This window comes from Gouania willdenowi, chromosome 21, assembly GCF_900634775.1.
Source record: "Gouania willdenowi chromosome 21, fGouWil2.1, whole genome shotgun sequence".
Taxonomy (NCBI): Eukaryota; Metazoa; Chordata; class Actinopteri; order Blenniiformes; family Gobiesocidae; genus Gouania; species Gouania willdenowi.
In genome coordinates, this window is record NC_041064.1 from 13,933,633 (window position 1) to 13,959,592 (window position 25,960).

General features: G+C 37.8%; 1 protein-coding gene across 1 annotated transcript; it reads right to left on the bottom strand.

Annotated features, from left to right (window-relative positions):
* Window positions 1-1,932: 1,932 nt before the first annotated feature.
* Window positions 1,933-24,838, bottom strand: LOC114455451 (protein-tyrosine kinase 6-like). Its single transcript, XM_028436696.1, has 8 exons — window positions 24,421-24,838; window positions 19,161-19,282; window positions 18,081-18,241; window positions 17,500-17,668; window positions 16,991-17,152; window positions 15,857-16,032; window positions 15,625-15,778; window positions 1,933-3,968 (listed from the first exon to the last, which is right to left on the bottom strand). The coding sequence occupies exons 1-8, from the start codon at window positions 24,789-24,791 to the stop codon at window positions 3,781-3,783; spliced, it is 1,503 nt and encodes a 500-aa protein (XP_028292497.1). The 5' UTR covers window positions 24,792-24,838; the 3' UTR covers window positions 1,933-3,780.
* Between the last annotated feature and the right edge of the window lie 1,122 nt (window positions 24,839-25,960).

Below are 25,960 nucleotides of genomic sequence, written 5' to 3' on the forward strand. Positions count from 1 at the left end.
AGAACTCAATGAACTTATTAACGTTATTAATTTCAAATTGGTGACGCACAGGCTGTAAAATGGTAAAGTAGTCCCATTTTTAAGTTAATACAACAAATATGGTGCAAAATAAAGCATTTTGTTAAACAGATCTTTTAATAAGGACATTTCAAAGGAGTTAGGCCACATTTGTAAAAACAGCAGAGGATCCCTTTAGGAGTTATGAGTAAGTGACTTCAGTTTCGACCAATGCTTGTTAGCAATCGAAAAAAATGTGATATTCAACCATTTTACTTACAGTTTGTGTTGTTGACTGTGCTGGTAGCATGATCCCCTGATGTGCAGCCCACAAACCAGTTAATTAATATACAGCAATCCCGCCGTGTCGCTCCCTTTGAAACATTTATCTTTACACTTAGCGAGGGATTTAATATTTAAATTTATATTTAACATTTGCATTTAACATTTTGATTTAAAATTTAAATGTATATTTTACATTCAGACCTAACATTTACATTTATATTTAGATTTCACATTTAGGTTTCATATTAAACATTTCAATTTAACATTGTAAATATCAAGTAAATATCACACATTCCATAATATATGCAAATCCAGTGACAAAGCAGTTACATTTGATTTAATTAATAACTTGCTCCATTATGTTTTCCTCCTTCCGCTCCACTTCAGGGAGCGGTGCACCAGTGATTGTTGAATATTTATAAGCTTTACATGGCCGATTTTAAAATCAACCAATGGCTGAACAGTATGACCCCACGTCCACATGCCTGAAATGATTGTACTGATATCTGACCCCTCCCACATATCAGATTGAATGTCACAATGGCAAGCGGTTTTAACATTTATTTAGATATGTCCCACATATCCAAAATGCAATTGTTGATATCTGAAATGGAGCAAGTCAAAATGTTATTACATGTGGAACTTTGTTTGTAACATGTCAAAATTGTTTTCCAGATATCTACAACTAACATTTCGACATGTCAAAAATATATTTTCTAAAGGAGATCCTAAAACAAACCTCCCAGAACTGTAATTCAAAATAATCCACAATGAGTGTGGAAATGTTTATGCCTGTATGAGTGTTCTGCCTGCAGAATGAAGGAGCGCTGGGTGTGCGTCGTTGCCATGATGACAGTTTGTGTGATTGCTGTGTGCCGCTGCCCAGTCACTGATGAAACTATTTTCAAAAGGAAATCCTAAAACAAAACCCCAGAAATGTAATTAAGAATAATTTAAAATAACCCAAAATCATATGATCTCACAACCCACACTTATGCTCTACATTAGCACAGAGATGATGCCTCTCCGTCTTGCCTGTCAGCGCCCCAAGGTGTCATGCCACCGGTAAAGTTGTAAAATGTGTGAAGATGTGAGAATGTATGCACAGGTAAAACATAGCAATAAGGTGTGTGCACCCATGTCTGACAATGTGAAGTTTGGGGAAGAGAGCAAAGTGAAATAAATGAATGATGTGGGAGGAACAGAGGGTGAGGAAATGTTTGTGATATGTATGTTTTTGTGCTGACAAAGAGGGTCTGAAAATGGATGAATGTTTGTTTGTTGCCTGCAGGAGCGCTCGGTAGTGAGTGTTTGCCTGTTGCCGCAACGATAGTTTGTGTGATTGCTGTGTGCCGCAGCCCAGTCACTGATGGAGTTGCTCTGTCACAATTGCGTTTCAATGTAATTTTTCATATTTGGTCCTGGTTTGCTTTCTCACACCATGAAAACCGCACCATGCTTTGCTTGAGGCGAACAGAGACCCAAATTTTATAGAGGACCAGAGTTTGCTTGTTTGCTCCGCACCAGACCTTGAGTGAAGACCAGACCAGCCGAGCAAACGAAGCATGTCCCAGGAGTACAAGGACAAGGAGAAGCACTAATGATTGTGTGAAATGTCATTTGTCATTCAGACAGTAATCTATTCATACGTTTCCAATAATTGTTTATTCAAAAGGTAAGTTACAAAAGATATTTTAATGGATTAAGTGATATAAAAGCACTACAGTACTTGAGCTGCTGATTTAGTTTATTATTAGTGCTCTAAAATCGCGATTAATCACATGATTATGAGTTAATCACAATTTTATTTTATTTTTTGCTAAAACTCTGTATTGTGTCATGTCAATATGAATAAACTATAAGTAACTTTTTGTGCTTGACAACAAAGGTTAAGTATTTGTTCAAAGTGCTTTTTTGTTGATCATAGTGTCCATATTAATATCACATTAAGTTTACATTTATTCACACATTAATTCAGCAAGAGAATGTCTTTTAACTATATATTCATATTCATATTCAAGTTTTGATTCGTCATACCAGTACCTTTCTGTAGGTTTGATTGTTTCTCGCTACATTTCAATAGTTTTACAAACGTCTCGAGACGTGTGCTATACATTAGTTAGTCAATGTAAACATGTTTCATTTACTTCTGCACACACTTAAAACACTTCTATGTTGACAGGCTACATTGTCAGTTGATTTGTGCTCAGGCATTCTGTGAATCTCACCAAAAACCACAATAAGAAACCAGAACCTGGGAAATCATGAAGGTACAGACCATTGATGGGCTGATTTCTATAAAAACAGATTGATTAGAGTTGTTACGATGATGTAAAAACTGTTCTGATTTTTAAGATTTCGTGTCATGTTTAAGACTCCAGCTCTCCGTAACCAAGGAAGTTTGCAATAATAGTTATTATTATTGTAATTATTGTTACTATTAATAATGCATCACTGACATTACAACGGCAAGGATTCCTGTCTCTAAGGTTGGAAACAACCTTAGAGACAGGAATCCTTGCCCTGTCCAAAGTCACGTAACGTTACAAAAATACCACTGTGCCACGTTACACTCTTTATATTTAAATACTGAGAAAAGTAAGAGCCGACTGACTTGCTTTAGTCCTTTTGCTGCACTTGAAATTCAACTTTGTTTTTGCTTTGTGATTGTAGTTCTATTTAATCTGACTTGTTTCTTTGACATATATATATATAAATAGTGTTAACTTGGTGGATTAGGATAATTAAAATGTATATTTTTTAATATTTACCCCCACCAAGCATGAAGCGCAAAGCGAAAGGTACGTTTTACACTTGAAAAGGTATGACCGGATTTGGATGAAATTTTCAGGAAAATTGATAAATTAAACAAGGAACAGGTGATTCCATTTTGGTGATGTTCTGGCTACCAAAAATATATATATATAGATATATATATCCCATTCATTTCCCATCCACACTGTGGAACTTCTTGTTGATGATGTCATAGGTTCTCTCAGAGTCAACAGCTCAATGATGACAGGTAGTCATGGTAACACTGCTCAATGTTGACAGGAAGGGATAGTAATTCTGAGTTTAACATGCTACCGTGACCTGAGCGTGTTAGCTGGGCTTGAGGTGCTTAACGGAGGTATGCGCTCTCCGAGTGCTTTTTGAGTTTATAAATGTATTTATGACATTTTCTGCCAACTAGGTAAAGTTGGTAATACATAAAAACTTTCTCACCTTTTTATTTAAACATTTGTAATTCAATAAGAAATAGTGCTCTATGATAAATATATCGCTTGTTTTTAAATCCAAAACCGGGTTGATTCACATATTTCTAGATAAATATTAATAAATAATAATTTCTACATAATGTATTTCTACATTATTTTTTTACCAAATTAAGAAAATAAGGTTAAAAACATTTCAGCTCCATTCTTTTGTTCCGTCACCATTTGCTGTCATTCCTTGCTGACTCAGGTGTTCTGAGTTAGTACTGCATCACTTCAGTGGTTAACTGGCTTCTAGATCGTAAATGCCGCTCTCCAGCTTGAATTTGATGGATTTAAAGTCCGGCCTCTTGTCAGGTTCAATCTGCCAACAGTCCAGCATCATCTCGTAGAGAGGGTTTGGACACTTGGGGGGCTTTGGCATCCGGTATCCATCCATCACCTTATCATAGGATTCCTCGTTACTGAGTGCTGAGCGGGTGAAAAAAAAAAGTGGTTACTATGATTGAAATAACTGCAGACTCATCATTAATCATCGGAGATGACTTCAATCTGGCACTCAACACATCATTAGACAGATCCAGTAAGTGCCCAAATACAAAATCATCTCGATCTGCTAAAGTATTAATGAATTACACATGGATGATCTTGGAATAGGAGACGTATGGAGACGAAACAACCCAACTAAAAAAGAATACACCTTCTTCTCCCCTGTGCATAAATCCTTCTCCCGAATTGACTTCTTTCTCTCAAATAATTCCATCGCACATAAGATTTCCTCTAAAATACATCCTACAATTATTAGCAATCATGCCCCGATATCCCTCACCCTGAAGTGTGACTCTAATCAGAAATGATCCTCTCTGTGGCGCTTTAATACTTCATTACTTAATGACAGTGAATTTGGTAAAATGATAAGAAAAGAATGGAAGGACTTTCTATTAACAAACGATTCTCTGGAAGTGTCTCCGTCCTTACTATGGGAAACCGGCAAGGCTGTCATCAGAGGGAAGATTATATCATACTCTTCTTACAAGAAAAAACAGGAACAGATAGCAGAAAAAATGATTGAAGAAAAAATTAAGAAACTTACGGAAGAATACGCAACTAACCCCAAACTTTTATGGAAAAAAACTACAAAATACAAAACTTAATCTGGACATCATTTTATCAAAAACAAACTGATTTTATTTTGCAGCAATTACGGTACAAAAACTTCGACTACAATAATATATCAGGCAAATATTTAGCAAATCATCTTAAACACAACAAAGAAAATTCCTTCATAGCAGCAATTTCTGATAATTCAGGTCAAACTTTAAACTTACCTCAGGACATTAATAAGATTTTTCGTGATTATTATCTAAACCTATACTCATCTAACTTAAACCCTGACCCTGAAGATATTAAAACCTTCCTTAATAACTTAAACCTACCACAGCTCACCATAGATCAGAAAACCACCTTAGACTCACCATTAACCTTACAAGAACTACAAAATGCTGTGGATAGAATGTCAACAGGCAAAGCACCTGGTCCAGATGGGTTCCCTGCTGAATTCCTAAAACATTTCTGGTCAATGCTGGCCCCACTCTTTTTCAGAGTAGTAACAGAGATTAAAAATAAAGGTTATGTAGGAGGTCACATGAATACAGCAAACATTAAATTACTACTTAAACCAGACAAAAAACCCATGTTACCCTCAAGTTACCGTCCCATCTCACTTATTAACACAGACATAAAAATTATTTCCAAAGCACTCACTTCCAGGTTAGAGAAAGTAGTACAGTCAATTATATACCAAGACCAGACAGGATTTATTAAAAATAGACACTGCACAGACAATGTTAAAAGACTGTTTAATTTGATCAACATGGCACAGAACTCTAAAAAGAAAACAATAATCTTGTCACTTGACGCAGAAAAAGCATTCGATATAGTCAACTGGTCATTCCTCCTTGCTGTCCTTGGCAAATTTGGCTTTGGAGAATCATTCATACAATGGATCTCCACCCTGTACTCTAAACCTAAGGCCTCAGTAACCACAAACAAAATAACATCCCAAAGCTTCACACAGCAGAGGGGAACCAGACAAGGTTGCCCACTCTCACCCTTGCTTTTTGCAATATTTGTTGAACCTCTCGCAGCAGCTGTTCGTCAGAATACTGTTATCAAAGGAATCCACTCATCCATTTCAGAACACAAAATTAATCTTATATTTTACTCTATTTTGAATAACCCCAATCTTCATTAGAAGATTCTCTAAATTATCAGACTATTCCATCAAAATCATCAATCCTTCATTATCAAAAAATTCATGGAACCCGGCAAGCCAAAACCCACAATACCCTTCCCCCACAAATACAATTAAATATCTAGGCTTAAATATATCACCAAACCTAAATGAATTAATTAAACTGAACCTGGATCCGCTGTTGGATAAAGTCACAGAAGATCTGCGGAGACGGAACAATCTCCCCATCTCACTCCTTGGCAGAATAGCTTCAGTTAAAATGAAAATATTACCTAAAATACACTATCTGTTCTCTATGATCCCAATGAAACCACCAACGCAATGGTTCAAAAGATTAGATTCTGCAATTACAAAATTCTATGCTAGGAATAAAAAACCAAAAATAAGCCTTTCAAACCCTTCAAAAAAACAAAAGCGAGGGTGGGTTGGAAGCCCCTAATTTCACGAATTATTACTTAGCAAACCAAGTTTTATATTTAACAGAATGGCTAAAACCAAAAGAATACTTCAACACCTGGCTAGAAATAGAACAGCTAGACTGCAAACATATTAAACTCTCTGTTCTCCCTTTTATCACTACGACCCTCAAACGTCATAACTGCCTTAAAAACCCACTGGTTGCCTCCACCCTAACTGTGTGGTGGAAAGCCCTGGACATTACAAATGTTCAATTAAAAACAAGCATGCTGTCTCTAGTTTGGCCCAATCCCGACTTTAGAAACAGAAAAACACTGCTCTATCTAAAAACATGAGAAGGGAGCGGAATTATTAATCTCCAAGACCTCTTCGAAAATGATAAACTCAGGACATATAACAATCTAACCCAAACATTCAATATGAATAAAAGTAATTTTCTTCAGTACTTACAAATAACAGAGACAATTAAGAAAAATACGGCAATAGATTTAATTACCTTACAACCTCCAGAACTGGCCATATATATGAAAAAAATCTCAACAAAACAAAAAAACTCTCAAAAATATATAGAGCACTCTTGAACACTAACTCTAATCACTAACCAATCACTAAATGGGAAGCTGAACTCTCAATCACTACGAACACCAATTTCTGGACAGAAATTTGTTGCAATACCTTTAAGATGACTAAAAACACAAATCTTCAGCTAATTCCATACAAGGTCCTCCACAGATCCCACATTACCCAACAGAAAATGTATAAAATGGGCTTCTCCGCAACAGGGAACAGCTGATTCATATTTACTTGCACCATGAGTCTATTAGGGACATAAAGGCTGAGCTCAGGCTATCACTATCTTTGTCCACATGGATATTAAAATCTCCTACTATCAGTATTTTATCAGAACTGAGGACTAAGTTTGATATAAACTCAGAGAATTCTGATAGAAATTCAGAGTAAGGGCCTGGAGGACGGTAAATTATCGCAAATAAGACTGGCTGGCAGGTTTTTGATTCGATATGAGAAAAATTTAGAACCAGGCTTTCAAAGGAAGTGTAATTGGCCTTTGGTTTAGGATAGATTAGGAGAGAGGAATGATAAATAGCTGCTACACCACCTCCACGGCCTATGTCTCGTGGCATATGAGTATTTAAATGACTGGGAGGAGTGGCTTCATTTAAACTAACATATTCATCTTGATACAGCCATGTTTCAGTTAAACAGAATAAATCAAAGTTATTTTCTGAGATAAGGTCATTTACTAGTAGAGATTTGGATCTCAGTGATCTAATATTTAATAGAGCACATCTAATGGTTTTATGTTTTGGTGTTTCTAGATTTGAGATTTTAATTTTTTTCAGATTTTTATAATTGATAGCTCTTTTATTTGATTTTATGTTAAAATCATTGTGAAATATGGGTCGGGGGACTGAGCTCAGCCTTTATGTCCCTAATAGACTCAGTTGGCTTTTTTCAAACTATTAATGAAGCTACTCATCGTTTAAATCATACTCTTGATCTTGTTCTAACATATGGCCTTGATATTAATGAACTAAAAGTCTACCCTGAAAATCCTCTGCTATCAGATCACTTTTTAATATCTTTTAACATTATATTAGAGGATCTCGCACTGTGCAATAAAATAGTTACAAGTAGAAATCTATCCAACAGTGCTGTGGCTAAATTTAAAGAGGCCATTCCTGCTGCCTTAAACTCAGTGCACCATCCAATAAATAACTATGATATTAATTATAACCCCTCTCAACTGGATCTGCTTGTCGATAGCTCTGCTAGTCTACTAAAATCCACCTTGGACTCAATTGCCCCATTGAGGGAAAAAACTATTAAACGTCAGAGGAAAGCTCCGTGGTTTAGCTCTGAAACTCACACACTCAAACAAACAACCCGTAAATTAGAGAGAATGTGGCGCTCCAATAAAACAGAGGAGTCACGAATACTTTGGCAAGAAAGCCATAGTAAATACATGACAGCCTTACGACATAGTCGATCTACATACTACTCCTCACTAATTGAAGAAAATAAAAATAATCCGAGGTACCTTTTCAGCACTGTAGCCAGGCTAACACAAAGTCAGAGCTCTATTGAGCCCATGATTCCTCTAGCCCTCAGCTGTGAGGACTTTATGACATTTTTTAACGATAAAATTCACAAGATTAGAGATAAAATTAGCCACTCCCTGCCTTCACCTGGGCCTGCTGTACCATTAAATGTAAATAGGCCTAACCTAAACTGTTTCACACATATAGGACTTCAGGAACTTAACTCTATTATTTCATCCTCCAAACCATCGACCTGCCTTTCAGATCCGATCCCAACTAAGCTGTTTAAAGAAGTTATTCCCCTAGTCTGCCCATCTTTGTTGGAGACAATAAATATATCCCTATCAATAGGCTACGTGCCACAGTCCTTTAAAGTAGCTGTAATCAAACCCCTTCTCAAAAAACCTACTCTTGATACCAGCACTTTAGCAAACTACAGGCCTATATCTAATCTTCCTTTTATTTCAAAGATTCTTGAGAAAGTTGTGGCAGCTCAGCTCTGTGAATTTCTTCAAAACAACAGCCTGTTCGAGGACTTCCAGTCAGGCTTTAGAGCTCAACACAGCACAGAGACTGCTTTAGTTAAAGTAACTAATGATCTACTCTGGGCTTCAGATGAAGGACGACTCTCAGTGCTGGTTTTATTAGATCTTAGTGCAGCTTTTGACACTATAGATCACTATATTCTACTAGAGAGATTAGAGAAATTACTTGGAATCACAGGGACTGCCCTAAACTGGTTTAAGTCCTACCTATCTGATAGGTACCAGTTTGTACACGTGAATAATAAGTCTTCTGTGTACACTAAAGTAAGCTACGGGGTTCCTCAGGGCTCTGTGCTAGGTCCAATCCTCTTCTGTATCTATATGATCCCCCTTGGTAATGTTATGAGAAAATACTCTGTTAACTTCCACTGCTATGCTGATGATACCCAACTGTATGTATCAATGAAGCCAGGTGAGACAAATCAGCTATCTAAACTTGAGGCCTGTCTAAAGGACATTAGGGCCTGGATGGACCAAAATTTTCTTCTTCTCAACTCAGACAAGACTGAGGTCATTGTACTGGGCCCGCGACACCTTAGAGAAACCTATGCTAGCCTAACTGCCCTAGATGGCATTACTCTGGCACAAAGCACAACTGTTAGAAACCTTGGGGTTCTATTTGATCAGGACTTATCCTTCAACTCTCACATAAAACAAACTTCAAGAACTGCCTTCTTTCATCTCCGTAACATTGCTAAAATCAGATCTATCCTGTCTCAGGGCGACGCCGAAAAACTAGTCCATGCTTTTGTTACCTCTAGACTGGATTATTGTAATTCTCTTTTAGCAGGCTGCCCGAGCAAGTCGCTTAAGACACTTCAGCTGGTTCAAAATGCTGCAGCACGTGTACTGACTAAAACTAGGAGAAGAGATCACATTACTCCTGTATTAGCCTCTCTGCATTGGCTTCCCATAAAATATAGAATAGAATTCAAGATTCTTCTTCTCACTTATAAAGCCCTAAATGGACAGGCACCAGTCTATCTCAAGGAGCTTGTAGTGCCATACAATCCCCCCAGAACACTACGCTCTCAAAATGCTGGACTACTCGTTGTTCCATTCATCTCTAAAAGTAGTATAGGAGGAAGAGCTTTCAGTTATCAGGCCCCACTTCTCTGGAACCATCTACCAACCACGGTTCGGGGGGCAGACACCCTCTCTACCTTTAAGGTTAGGCTCAAAACATTCCTCTTTGATAAAGCTTTTAGTTAGGAACCAGCTCATAGCTCATAATTAAGATGCAATAGGCATAGACTGCCGGGGGGGGGGGGGGGGGGGGGGGGGGGTCTGGCATGCTCGGTTGGAGAGAGGTTGGAGAGGGCGTTAAGAGAGAGGTCATTTAGGTTAGAGAGGGACCGGAGAGGGTCCCATTCCTCTTTCAAACACTCCCTCTATGTCTGCTTCTTCCCTTGTGTGTTTGCTCCTGTACTCCTTCTGGCTTTTGTCTTGCAGGTCCGTGGGATCCTCAGTGTGGAGTTACAGAGACTCAGCGGCTCTGTCTCCACCCTTTTCTCTGCACACACCCAACACAGCATAACGTGGATGGCTGTTCATCATAGGAATGGGATCCACACAAGGTTCCTGCTGCTTAACAGAAGGTTTTCCTTGCCGCCATGATGAATTCATGTTGGGTGTGGGATACATATGTATGTGTATATACGTATATATGCATATGTGTGTATCCATAAAATGAAGAGTCCGTCCTTAAGACTGCTCTACTGTAAAGTGCCTTGAGATACCATTGGTTATGATTTGGCGCTATACAAATAAAGATTGATTGATTGATTGATTGACCATGGGTGCCATGTCTGGGCGGGGGTGTCCCGGGGATGGGTTTTTGGGTTCGGCGTCTCGGGGCGCGCTCCCCCGCCGTCTGCCTTGGGAATGGCCACGGTTCAGCGAGGCACCGCGCCGCCTTGGACACTTCACGTCACTCACTCCCAGCTGGCTCTGGCTCACCCACTTGTTACATTACACTCACATACCCAACCCTTGGGGGGCTGGATGGTGGGGCTGGGGGAGGAGTGGGACGCCGCCTGTGCTACTAAGTAGTGGCGCGGGGGCGGCACTCCCACCTCTGGCTGCCCTATTAATCCTTCCAATTTTAATTACACCTTAACACACCACCCCCCGGAGGGTGGGACCACCACTTCCACCCTCCGGAGCTATTGCACCACATACACATTGGTTGGATGGGGAGCTTCGCTGGTCTGCTGGGCGTGGGCCTTGGCTCCTCTGCTGGCGTCTCGGGCGGGGGGGCTCTCTGGGCCCTCCCCTCGGGGGGTTGGGTGCTTGGGTGTGGGTGGGTGGGGGCAGGATTATGGCGGGGGGCTTTGGGACTTCCTCGGATGTGTGTGTGGGGGCGGTGGCTGCCTCTTGGCCTGGGATCTCGGGGGCGTCTGGGGGGCTGCTCAACCGTAGGGGGTGGACTGGGGCTCCTTTGGCCCCCGCTTTTTTTGCTGGCCTGGCTGCAGCTGCGGGCCCGGGGCAGTTCCTGGGTTTGCAGTAGCGGTTCTTGCACATACACTGGTCTACAATGCACTGGCCTTGGGATGTGGGATAAAACTCATACTGGGCTAACACTGCTCTCCCTTTTTATATCCTCCCTATAATAATAATAATGCATCAATTTTATATAGCGCTTTATCATAGACACTCAAAGACGCTTTACAGAATTAAGGCATTATTCTTTCACTCCACACTTAGAGGTGGCAAACTACTGTTGTAGCCACAGCTGCCCTGGGGCAGACTGACGGAAGCGAGGCTGCCATAGTGCGCCATCGGACCCTCCGACCACCACCAACACTCACTCACACACTACGTTCATACTACGCAATGTAGGTGAAGTGCCTTGCCCAAGGACACAATGACAGATACCACTGCAGCGACTGCCACCCCACTGTGGCACCTGGAATTCTATAAAACAACTCTTTCTTTTATTAACGTATATTTCTGACTTTCTCTGTTACAGCTTTACGCCATTTTGGCCGGTATTTTTTTTACAATGCATCGGAATGATTCGGAGTCTACGGTAGAAATTGGCATCACATCCTTGACAATAGAGCTAGAGACGAGCTTCAACAGTTCAGCAGCACTAACTTCTGACACTCTTAAATTTATTTTTACCTGTTGAGCAGGAGATGGGCCCATGGCCTTTCACTCGGTGGAAGTTCATACAGCCTGTCATTGCCCGATCTTGTTAGATCTCGGAAGCTTAGCAGATCTGGGCCTGGTTAGTAGTTGGATGGGAGACCACTGAAAATTCCAGGTACCACAGTGGGGTGGCAATTGCCCCAGTAAGTGTGGAGTGAAAGTATTGATGTATTATTGTTATTAATAATATATTGTAACAGCAGCGGGATCTGGGGCTTTCTCAATGAGTTTTACATTCCTGTGCCAGCTTACAGTAGGCACTTGCTCAGATTTGAGGTGGAATCCTTCAATGAAGATGAAAGTTTTCTTCCCACGCAGAGTGCATCACAGACGCTAATGTTTTGGTCATCTTTTACGGAGTCAGACTCAAAGTATTGTCGGCACTTCCAAGCATTTAAAGCTGTTTTGACATGCGCTCTCTCACGCGCCATTTTTGTGTTTTTTATTGTTTACTAATGATGTTGCGCCGCTTACGTCATCGGCTTGAGACTATGGTGGCCGAGTGGGTTATAATGCGCTATGAAACGTACAAACAGTAGCGAGACGGTTTCATTCAGTAACGCAGTAACGAAGCCTGATTACTCGAAAATAACAGTAATCTTGTTATTGTTTCTTTAATTATTAATCCCTTACTTTACTTGTTAGTTGGGAAAAGTAACATTTTACTTCTAACGCATCACTGCCCATCACTGGTGGTAACATGTGGCTTTAGTCCAAGTTTCATCCAACATGACAAGAGACCAGACCGTAGCTTTAGCGTAAACCAGTCCTGTTCTTTTGTGTTATGTGATTTTTTTCTCAGTCCTTGCTGCAACAGATACGGAGCAAAAGCGGAAGTGGTTTGGACTGAAGTACAGCACCTGTTGTACCGTAGAATGCAACCCTGCCGTGAAATGCACCCCCTTCACACGAGGGCGCACAGACTCTAACCCTGGATTTCCACTGAATGTGTATCTGCTCAGAAACTGATCCCCTGCGTAACTGCAGTGCAATCTGGTATTTTGATTCTGGTGGAATTTCATGCCACACACACAGAGACAGACACACAGACAGACAGAGATTCTTTGCTTTTATAAACTTGTTTTCTCACCTGATTGCATAGATGTCAGTATGTAGACATGTCATTGTTGTTGCCAGCTTGTTTTGTTGTTTTTTTGTTCTGCGCACCAACTCTCAAGTCAAATTCCTCGTGCTGACTTAAAACTGTACTTTGCAAATAAAACATTTCTGATCTTCTTTGTCCAAGGTTTCAGGTGGGATTTTGTGACCACCATACATTATCATTATTATTTTTTTTGATGATGAAATGGTTCCGGGGACCGTTTATAATGTGCACCACCCCTCCCCTTCCCATCCTGGCTCAAACTTAATCAATGAACCTGATCAGATTCAGTAAACCATTGATCCTTGAGGGGAATTTGCAGTTGGGTGACATTAATTCTGTTCTCGTACATCTTTATATGACATATAAATAATTAAAAAGGAGCAGTCAGAATAATCCATGACACTACAACTCATATATTATGAAAGCCCAAAAGAGTCATAATTGAATAAATAAAAACAACATTTTTAAACAAATACCATTTTGATAAATAATTAAATTGTTAAATAAGGTAATATTATTGTGAAATACGTTTTATTATTCTTAAATGTCTCCACGAATCGATACTAAGTGCTGCTGCTCATGTCTGTGTAAAGGATCAGCCAATCACTTCACTGGCTCCACCTTATGTTCTTTGATTGAGAGACTGAAGTCATTCTGCTGAAAAACAACATTATGAAATAAAAGGCCATTGTGGAATGGTAAATGGTAAATGGACTTGATTTTATATAGCGCTTTATCACCACACTGAAGCAGTCTCAAAGCGCTTTACATATCAGCTCATTCACCCAATCACTCTCACATTCACACACCAGTGGGACAGGACTGCCATGCAAGGCTCTGGTCAACCACTGGGAGCAACTTTGGGTTCAGTGTCTTGCCCAAGGACACTTCGACACATAGTCAGGTACTGGGATCGAACCCCCAACCTCTCGATCAGAAGACGACCCACTACCACCTGAGCCACGGTCGCCCGCAATAGATAGAAATAGATATTTAAGAATAATAAAACATATTTCATAATAATATGACCATATTTAACAATGCAATGGCCATATTATATATTTGTCTGTTATTTATAAAAATGGTATTTATTTCAAAATGTTGTTTTTATTTATTTAATTATGACTCTTTTGGCAATTTTTGACAATTATGGGTTTTTTATTTATTAGTATCTATTTTTGTTTTCTCACAGGAAGAATATTTTATGTAATAATTGATTAATATTTCTAAAAACAGAATTAAAAAAAATATATTCAACTACACAAAAATAATTATTTTTTTTAGTTTACTACTTTGTGTGCACTCATTTCATAATACAGAGGCAAACTCTATACCTAAAATTTTGTTTGAAATATTTTGCTAATACATATTCCATGAGTAATATAGTTGTCTTTGTCACATTTTATTTGGTATTAGTAAATAATTATGCACATTTACAGATTGAAGTCATTCTGCTGAAAAATGACATTATGAAATAAAAAGGCCATTGGACTTTGTAAAAAACTTTTTTTATTTTCTAAAAACTTGGAAAAATAAAAAAGTCATTATTTAAAAAGAAAGACATTGTTAGAATAATTATTATGAAATACATAATCATAATACAATAATAGTAATTAGATATTTAAGAATAATACAACATATTTCATAATAATATTATCTTATTTAACAATTTAATGGCCATATTATATATTTGTCTGTTATTTATCAAAATGGTATTTATTTCAAAATGTTGCTTTTATTTACTTAATTATGACTCTTTTGGGCTTCCATAGAACAGATGTTGGTTGAACTTTATTTTTTATATTTATGTTGTGTAATTTTGGTGTATTAAAAACAAGCAGAAGATTCAGGTAAACCTATGTATTTTTATTGAAAACACATTGAGTATTGAAAATTAGAGCAGAAAAGGTTAACATCCTGTTAATTTAAACTGGTGTTGGTTGGACTTAATTCAAATAAAATGTGTTAATGTTTGCCATTAAATGTTATTTCCTTGTTTATTTATGTCCATAGTTAATTTATTGACGATTCCCTTACAGGAAACATCAGGAATCTAGGAAAGCTCACCTGCACTGTCCAGTATCCAGGTATTTATTTCACTCACACTGGTTACATTATTATTTTGGATAAAAAGTTACTGAATTATTTTGGATCGAATATTTTTAATTAACCAATATCATCCGTGAAGGACGACATGTTCAGAATTTTTGTGTAAATTTGTTTTTATTTCTGTATTTGTCTTTTGTGTGGGTCTTGAGTTTTTTTTTTTTCATGTGCGCATAGCAAATAACGATTAGTCCCACATGTTTGGCTTGGCTTAGCACGTAGCATTGCTGGCTGAGCAGGGTCAAAATGTAAAGGGGCGGGGCTACGTTATCAGGTGCACATATTGCTTGAAATGTTTGTGTTGATGAAGAGATTAAGAAATCTGTCAATATTGGACTGATATTTATTGTGTCCCACATATTGACAATTCAGCCATTCTTTTACGGTAGTAAAATGCTTGCAGGAGAATTAACAAATATAATATAATATAATATAATATAATATAATATAATAATTTTAAATTGATAAAGATAAACTAAAAACAAACCTGGGTATGGAATGGATCCGTTGGTCATGATTTCATAGAACAACACCCCAAAAGACCAGACATCGGACTTGATGGAGAAAGTTCCGTGGCTGATGGCTTCAGGAGCGCTCCATTTGTAGGGGATCTTCTTATCCTGTGCCATGTAGATCGGCTCCTAAAGAAAGACAAAAAACCTTGAAATGTAAACTTGGGTTCAGATCCCACAGAAAACCACTACGACTCTCTTGCACACCTTAATGATCCTGGCCAGACCGAAGTCGGCCACTTTACAGACGTAATCTTCTCCCACCAGAACGTTCCGTGCCGCCAAGTCTCTGTGGATGCTGTTCATCTGCTCCAAGTACAACATCCCATCAGCCACCTGGGCAGCCATGTCAATCAGCGAACCAATGTCCAGAGACCTCTCCTCTAAAGTAACAGAACCAGCTCCTTCAGTCCTTGAACCGTTATATTTTACCGACATAGATGGTAGAATTTCAATGGTCATCTTGCCGAATGTTGGCCAACAAATTTCAAAAATCTACTCTGAGTAAAGATTTGTATTTAAAGGATAAGTGAGCCGATGTGCAGAGACTTCTCTTGTGAACCAAAGACAGAAGAAAACACAATCATCATCTTAGCCGTCCTTAAGTCCTGGAGTTTTTATAATGGTTACCTGTTAAAGGGTGACCCAATAATCACATATGAAATAACACGTTGGACTTTAAAAATAAGTGAGCTTACGTCTAAGGACAAAAAGCTTATTTAGTCCCTAAATCCTGGATTTATGCTAATGTAGGTGTTAGAGATCCAATAGTTTCCCTGTTAAATCCTGAACTATGAATTTATATAATTTCAATAAAATGCTTGATTTTAATAAGTGAGCTGATATCCAGAGACTTTACTTCTGAACTCAAAAACTGAAGAAAACACAACTTCCAAGTTTATAACTCCACTCAGGAATTCTCCTTGATGTCGAATAATTAAATTAAGAGGTTGTGTTTTCATAGGTTAAAAGTGGAAATCTCTCAATGGCTCACTTATGATTTCAATCAAACAATTAATTAAAAATCTGTCGCTCACCATTTGTCAGGGAAACCAGTGCATCCTTAACACCACCAAAAGTCCAGGATTTAAAGAATCAATATGTTTTTGTTTTGTTTTTTCCTCTTTCTTTGCTTCATTTTTCATCTCAGAGTAAAGTTGTCTGATATCGACTCACTTATTTTTATTTCATTTTCTGGTCACCATTTGACAGGGATAGCAGTGGATGTCCAACATCAATCCCAGAATTTGATGGTGGAGTTAGAGATCCAATGGTTTTCCTGTCCAATGGTAATCAGATCTACCAGTTTAAAACATCACCTCTCATCTTATCCAGTCTTACTTCTGAGGACATTGAGCAGGCTGCCTTTCTCCATCAGCTCGGTGATGATGTAATATGGCGGCGAGGAAGTGCAGATGGCGAACAGAGAGATGAGGTGACGATGACGAAGGCTCTTCAGCATATGGACCTCCTTCTGAAACTCCTTGTAGTTCATTGACGCATCTGAGCAGAAACACAGAAAACCTTCAAGCACTGTTGATCCAGATCATCTCCAAAATGTAATCACTTGTTCCTTATCACACTTTGGATATTTCTGGATGATTTCATCAAAATCCATCTATAGTTTTTTTTTAACTTGGACTGTACACAGACAAATAAACAAAATAACGCCGGTAAAAAATATTATGTCCTTAGTGGAGTTAATGAAAGACTGAAATGACTGCAGGAAATTCTGCATCATCAGTTCCTGGTAGTAACATTCCTCATGAGGCTTTTAGAATGCCTGGTTTCCTGCAGGTCTGGACTGACTGGTTATTGTGTGCTGGCAATGACACAAACGGGTTCTATACCACTTTTGAGGATCTTGATGGCGACATTAATGTGGTTTTTCCAGCTCCCACGGTAAACTGTTGCAAAGTAGCCACTGCCCAGCTGCTCCCCCAGCATGAAATCCTCTTTGGGAAGCTCCCACTCATCCTGGGGGAAATCCAAGGCTACGAGCTTCTGCTCGGAGACTGGCTGGAAACCAAAAGGCCAGAAAGAGGTCAAAAATGCAGAGTGAAACTTCACACTCTGATCCTAGTCTACATCAAGAAGACAAACCCTGGACTAGCAGAACTTTTTCTACTGCTGTAAAAACAAAGATTTCCTAAAAGTAAATCATGGTAATGACCTTAAGACAATGCAGTTACGGTTCCAAAGGATTTCTGAAAAGCTGTTGATGCAGCCACTGTTTGCAATTCCAAATGGATTGAGTTGTCCATTGCTGCCAATTATAGATGATATTATTACAATATTTTCCAGTGGTAGAAATATTTTTTAAGCGCTTTATAATCAAGATTTATATTGAAATAAAATAATGAATAGTGATGTGAATGATATAAATAATGGTTTTAAAAGTAGTATTTTCCCTCTAGTGTATGAGGCTCACCTTCTTACAAGAACTCCCGAGCCTGATGATGAGGTGTTGGACGGAGCAGTAGTTCTCCACCAGGTCGATCAGAGAGCTGAAGGAGCATTCGGGCTCCACATAGTAGGTGCTGCTGTCTGGGTTGTAGATCTTATAATGCTTGACACGCTCCCCGGAACGCACTGTGGACGGAAAGGGATGGAGTGGCGCATCGAACAATTTATTAAATTTATTTTTTAAATTAATTTATGTTGTATTTATTAATACTAATATGTATTTATTTTATATTTATCTATTTAAAATGATTCACCAATTGATTTATATATCCATCCATTCATTGTCACGTCCAGAAGGTTATGTTAAGTTATGTTTAGTTTTTTGTCTTCGTTTTGTCATCCACTTCCTGTTTTATTTTGATACTCATCTCTTCCCTCTCATTTCAGATCCTGACTTCCTCCCCTTGTGTGATTTCCCTCCAGTGTGATTGTTAACTCCGCCCCTGATTGGTTCCACCTGTGTTCTCCTACCTCATGTCTAAATAGTCTGTGTCTCCCTTTGTCCGGTGCCAGTTCGTCTTGTTGTGTGCAGCCAGAGAACCAGCGTTTATTCCATGTTTCAGGTTTCATGTTCTTCATCAGGTCAGGTTATGTTTTCTTTTGATACTTTGCTTCATTTTGCCATAGTTGTGCCTAATATTATTTGATACTTTGTCCTTGCCTTTGTTACGGCTGTTTTTCCTCTGTGAGAGTGATTTTACGTTGTTACCTTGTTTATTAAAAGATTCTTTATTTGAACTTTGACTCCTGAGTTGTGCATTTGGGTTCTAGTCCATGCTCGAGCATGACATTCATTTACACATTTGTTTTCATTTATTTATTTTTATTTATCTATTTTTCAAGATTTATCTAATAATAAATCATCAATGTCAATCAGTTATTCCATTTATTAATATATGTAATAATCTGATAATATTTTTTCCATCAATCCATTTATTTATCCAACCATTAATTAATCTATGTTTTCTTTCTTTATTTATCAATCATTTTATTTATTCATTTAGCCTTTTACTCATTTAAGCTCCTGCACCAACAAGAAACTGACCTGAGAGAACGCATCCAATGTTTTCCTTCTCGCTCTCTCTGATAAGAAACGCGCCGTCCAGGTTCTCAGGAAGCATCAGTAGGTCCTGAGCCTCAAAACGACTCATTATCCCAAAAAACCACCTTTAGAAACCAAAAAATACATTTTTACAAATACACTTTTTAGACAAAACAAAGAAAGAGAAACACAAGCCTGTAGCCACACTCATACCGTTGAGTAGTGACTAGTTAGCAGTCACTCACTCTGAGATTCACGCTGTGTGATGCTGCAGCTAGTGACTCTAGCAATGTTGTAAAGCAGCTGGTGATCGTGGTGACTGGAGTCTAAATGTTAGCTGGTCATCAGTTAACATGGACACCAGTTTGAACAGAACAGCAGTGAAACTGGGACCTGCTGATTGTGTTTGACACAGAGAGGGATATTCCAGCTCCCCCAGTCTGTATGGTTTATACTGTTGGTACTGGTATTCACCTCAGTAAACTCAACATTAATTATAATGCAGACTTGTACTGGTTTACATTGGTAATACATGTTTTTACTGCTTTATACTGGTATTTGTCAGTAAATGTGATGTTGATGCAGCAAAATTGATGTCTGTGATGAATGTCAGACAGTTGTAGCTGTATTTATTTGTTTAGTCTTTATTTTAAGGGATAATGCATAGAGACATTAAGGTCATAAAAGACAGATGTTCTACACCACATTATAGCCAAACAGCTAGTCTGTTGATTTTAAAAGCCAAGCATTTGTGCGTGTGTGCGCGCGTCACTGATGAATACCTTCACATCTGCAGCTGTGAAGGTGTCCACACGTTACACTCTTCCCTTCAGTTGATGCTAAAAGCAGCAGTGAATCATGAAGCCCTCAGAGTTTACAGAAGAGTTCCAGTCTCAGTTTAGGGACAGAGATTGTGGAATTAAGACGTTTAGTACCTGTCAACTGATAATTTTTGCCTAATTTTCTCCTGCTCACATTGTGCGTCAGTCTGTAGAGACAAACCAATGATAAATGATGGAAGAGGAAGGCATTTTAGTCGACTAAAGCTTTATATTGTTTGAAAGTTAAAATGACTGTTAAAGCTTTTGTTTTTCATCTTTTCTTTATCAAATCAAACTTTTTTATAGAGTACTTGTCATATATAATATATGGGTTTACATCATTAAAACTTCACATAGATTAAAAAATAGAAACCCCAACAACATCACACAAACCCACATTCACAGACGCATCAAATTAAGGACAATGACACATGATACCCGGCTGGTACAGAGGATCTTGAAGTGTCATAAGGGGCCATCTGCACCAGAAGCTGATCATAGACCGGAGCCACAGGACGCCGACACAGGGCCCCCAGGACAGCAATTTTCGGTAATATTGTAGGCCTATTTTAAACTTTCTGTGTGCTTTCAATCTCACTTAGGGCTTCTAACTTCCCTTTCCCTCTGCCATGATCATAATTAGCTGAGTTTATACATGATATTTACAGCTAGGATAAATTCAAAACTTAAAAAATTTAAATCCATAAGTTACTTTTTTTGCTTAAGCTTGCTGTTCAGAAATCTCAAATATGCAGTATAATTTCATAGCAATATCACAAAATAGCTTTCTTCATTGTTGTTGTTTAACGTTAAATTATCATCCGAGCTCGTACTCCAAAAATCCATTCCTCATTTTTCACTCATCACTGTACAATCATTAGTCCTAAAGTTATATTTATTTCATTAATTTAATTTACTACAGCAAAAATAAATTAAGTTTAAAAGTATTTATTTATTTTGTTCTATTTTTTTTTATTTCAAACTTATTTTCTCTAATTCCACATCGTTGGATGAAATGACATTAATATAATTGAACCTTGAGGTGTTACTTTATCCAGTAATGTGAGCATATCCTTACCCGTTATCTGCTATTTATACCATAATCTACTAGTTTAGTGGGGGATAATCCACTAACATGGTTTAATGCACACATTAATGAGTTTATATACGTTGATAATAATATCCAATATCATTATTCAAATGTCTAACCATTAAAAAATGTATCACAAACTCTCTGCTGCGGCTTCAATAGGCTTCATCAGTGAACTGCTACTTCCGGGGTACGAATGTATGAACCACCATTGCCCTGAAACAACTGAACCATTGGAGTGAATGGAGTTGACACAACGCTCTTTCTCTATGGCTCTGGGTATTACTAAAAGGCCTGCACTGGAGGACTTTAGTGAAATTAGGTACATTAAACTACATGTTCTTTTATTTACTCAATGATTCAATAACATTCTTTCTCATATTGCACAAAATAAATCTGTCATAAATTAATATAACATTTTTACAATTATTAATGTAATAAGAATAAATTAATAATTAAACTTACTTATTCATACTGCAGCTCAAGTGTAAATGTTTCCTTCATTATTATTATTATTTGTATTATTTATCACATTTATGTTATTAATAATATTTCGGAACTCTTGTCACTGCTCTGTCATATACATTTAATAAAAGTATGAAACATTCAAGTGTTAAAATTTTGTCTTAATTTTTTTCTTATTAATAAAAATAGAAATAAATTAAAACGGTTGCACCGAAAAAAAGACTGAGGATATTTCCTTCTGTGCTGTATATGTGCAGCAGAAAAAAATCTACTGCCACCTACTGATCTGGAGTAGTATTTATTATCAATGCTATGATCAGTTGTGTTTAAAGGTAACCACAGCAGTAACCAAGCTGATCATCAAAAGCAGAGAGGAACACAACTGAGGCGAGTCCCTGGTGACATTACTCAGACTTTACTAGCATGTGACTGTTCTCCTTTATTTTCATTTCCTCCTTTCATTAACTCTCTTTTTATTTTTACGACAGAGAACGTTTGTGTCAAAGCAGAGAGCCACTGACCTTTGAAACGTGTGCAGCAATAAAAGGCACAAAAGCAGGTCAGAGTACAGGAACTTATGATACGTGCCTGTTAAATGATTTAATAATAAAGTTAACATTGTAGCGGTAAATACTAACACTACATAAACAGACAAAGCGTTATCTACAGACTAAGGGTGTGCGATCTGACGATATTAGATTGTTAAGGATTACAACATGACGACAATCTCCCAAATCACGGAGATTGTAGTTCACATTTTAACCCTTGCGGTGCCGTATCTGTGTCATATGTCTGTGGTCTATACGCAGAACATCCATTGTTTTTGTTCTCTGCCAAATCACACCATTTGCTAGTCAGCATGTCAGCATTACAGGTTATTAATCACCCCCCTGTCACTAGACAGATATGCTGCCTTGTTATGTAGCAAGTGTTGCTAATGCTACAGTACTCTAGTTAAACAAAGTAAAAAGAATGTGTGTGACTAAAATAACTTGTTAGCCGTTTTATTTGAGGTTAATTGTACTAGGAACCAGATTGATGAAGTGTTTACATACAATTAAAAAAAAATTGATAATTACATTGTCCTAAATGATCTTCTATTTTTCAACTTTAAAATAGTCTAAATGATTTGAAAGAAAAAAATCATGATAAACTCGTGATCGTGATTTCACCAAGAAAAAAATCGTGATATGACATTTTTCCCTTATCGCCCACCCCTACTACAGACCAATCCTACAGCAGATACACAAACGTCAGTTTCACTGCAGCTGAAATGACATTTTTATGTTTAAAGGTTATGTCGGGAATTTTACCAGCAGCTCTATCAAAGATCAAAAGAACTTCAGCTGTGCTCTGTCTAAGGCGGACTAAAGGTCCCTTAGGAGCAAATGCAGACCTCAGCCCCCATTTTAAAGTTTTGGTTTTCATGAGTAGTTTCTGTTTTTATGAGTAAAATAAATCCTGTTTTTATGAGCAAAGTTTCTGTTTTTATCAATAAAATAAATCCTGTTTTTTGGAGTAAAGTTTCGGTTTTCATGACAGCCCCTACTACAGTATGATCACAGCTTGATGTTGAGCGCTGCGCCATCCTTCGATTATTCAATTCAATCCGCTTTTATTTTAAATCTTACTGTTGTTGAGTACTTTAGATGGTATAATCATCAGTTTGTCAACTTAGTTGTGAAAGGACACATGTTTTGTTTATTGGATTGGGTTAAGGTTATAATCTCAGTACAGAGGCAAACTCAGTACGTGACACTGGTATGCTCCATGGATACAAAATGATGCATCTGAAATGCATTCAAGCTGTATATGTAAAACAAGATTTATTTTTTACTCATAAAAACAGGGTTTATTTTACTCATAAAAACAGAAACTTTACTCAAAAACAGGATTTATTTTACTCATAAAAACAGAAACTTTACTCAAAAACAGGATTTATTTTACTCATAAAAACAGAAACTTTACTCACAAAAACAGGATTTATTTTACTCGTAATAACAGAAACTTTACTCATAAAAACAGAAACTATTTTTTTATTCAAGTGAATGCAATAAGCTTCCGTAGTTTTCAACAGCTATATTTGAAAAACTAAATGTGGTTGGTTGAATTCAAAAAAAAAAAAAAAGGGAAAAAAAGTGGATTGTGATTTAATGACTGCGGCAAAATATGGGCCCCAGGGTAAAATCAGTTGAGAACCTCTGCCGTAGATTATATTCTCTTCTTTTTTTTTTTTTTTTTTTTTGCCAAGAAGGTAAATGCCTGCAATCCAATAAACAGAGGTCCATGACCGACAAGTTGAGAACCTCAGTGTACCTGCCTAGGTGAGGTTTGGTGACAGATAGCTAGAGATCCCTTTTCTGTTTTTGGAGCTCACTCACTTTACATCATACAATTTTAAGAACTTTTTCCTAACAACTCACGTGGCCCCGAAACAGCACATAATGTATGTTATCATTTACATAGGGTTTGTATTTGGTTTGCCAGGAGTGGCCCATTTCAGTCTGATTTTGTGCACAGAATTACAGAAAAATACAGAGTAAACCAACCTACAAATTCACAAAAAGACAACAAAATAAACCAAAATGATAGAAAAATAAACAGAAGACAGAGAAATACATCAACTGACAAACAAAAACACAACATTAGAGAAGAATAACACAAAAAAATCTCCAAAACACACAAAACGTCAACAATAGCGCACAAACTCTTGTTGTTTACTGTTTTAATGCTCAGACTGGTCATTATTCTAATGCCGATTTTTTACATTCTATGATGCTGACCTGATGGTCGATGATGTGATCATGCTTTGTCCTTAGCAGAGCTGCTTAGTGAATGTTAAAAATTCAATAAAGAAGAATGAGAAGAATGTTAGGTGGGAACTCACGGCTGCATGTCCAACTCCTCGGCCCGTTGCAAGTAGTTGTAGGGAACGATCCCGGTGCCCATTACACGCCCATTCCGGTCGATCCTCTGCGCCGTCCACCAGTCCCCGGTCCGGGACATGACTTTGAACAGGTCCCCCTCCCGGAACGACAGCTCCTCTGGCTGTGCGGACTGGTAGGCGTACAGGGCGGTGTAGATGCAGACGCTGGCAGGCTGCAGTGAGGAAGAACCCGGGTCCGACACCGGCTTGGAGCCCGACTCTGGATCCGCACGGAGCCCATCGCTGCGGTCCCCTGCAGCAACATCTGGGGACTCATCTTTGGAGAACCACCGCCGCACACACGGACAGAACTTGCGCACACACTCCTCCATCGACCTGTCGCTCAGATGAGCGCACGAGCGCAGACTAGTATCAACTTCCTCACGTAGTCCACATGCAGCGCGAGCACCGCCTTAACCCGCGTGCACCTTTCTTTGTTTTTTTTTTTTATTGAGTTTGTCAAAAGATTATCTTGCTTATATCACCACATTGCAGATAATCCTGTTATTGACTGTATTTTGTATTCATACAAATTGTGTCAATTAATGAATGAGATTGTATTGCAGGGGCGTCACTAGGTTTTAAGGACAGGGGGCTGAGCCAGTGTCGGTGTCATGGGGGTGGTCATCACCATATCCACAAAGACGCTTTACATAAAGAGAAAACATGAGCAAAATTACTTTCTTGACATTTTATTTAATTTTGATAAAAGGGTTTCACATACACATATACAGTAAAAGAACACAAACAAGTAAATACAAGCCAATAATATCTTAGTAACAGGTTCAAAATACAAATTATTAACATTATTAGGGTAAAGCATTGCACAAAAACAAGATACAGATAAATGATAAATAGTGGTGGGTTGGCTCGTCAATAATTCTTTTTCATTTAAATACTTGACTAAAATGTTTTACTAATGAAAATCACATTTTGTGAAAACTTCCAGATTTAAAATAAAAATACTGAAATTGCAGTAATGAACACATCATTTTAAACAATTGCAGTTTACAGAGGTACTGCACAAAGAACCATTTAGTAAAGATAGTGTCATTTTCTGGTGGTGCTTTATAAAGCAGCTTTAACTAACACAATTTAAAAAAAAAAAAAAAAAAAAAAGCCCCATCCATTCTATTCATCTTTCAGTCCAGCCTTTTGTTCTCCTGGTTTTCCTGCCAAGTCATCAGTGACATCGTCAAATTTCATCAGTGAATCTGAAGGGGAAAAACAGAATGTGAACACACTAGTTAGTCTATCAAGCAAACCAAGTCATAGGATATGCATGATGTGATTAGAAATTACTATTTATAAATAGTAAAAAAAAAATAGCTGTACACATTTAAGATTTATGTTAGCACAGAGCAGATAAAAGTAGATGAAAGTTATTTATTATTTATGAAGTAGATTGACATAAAATACTAAAAAAAACAAGTTTCCATATAGAATACAGTTTTGTTAAAAGTAAGGTCATGGCTAAATTAGAAATAATAATGTTCTTAAT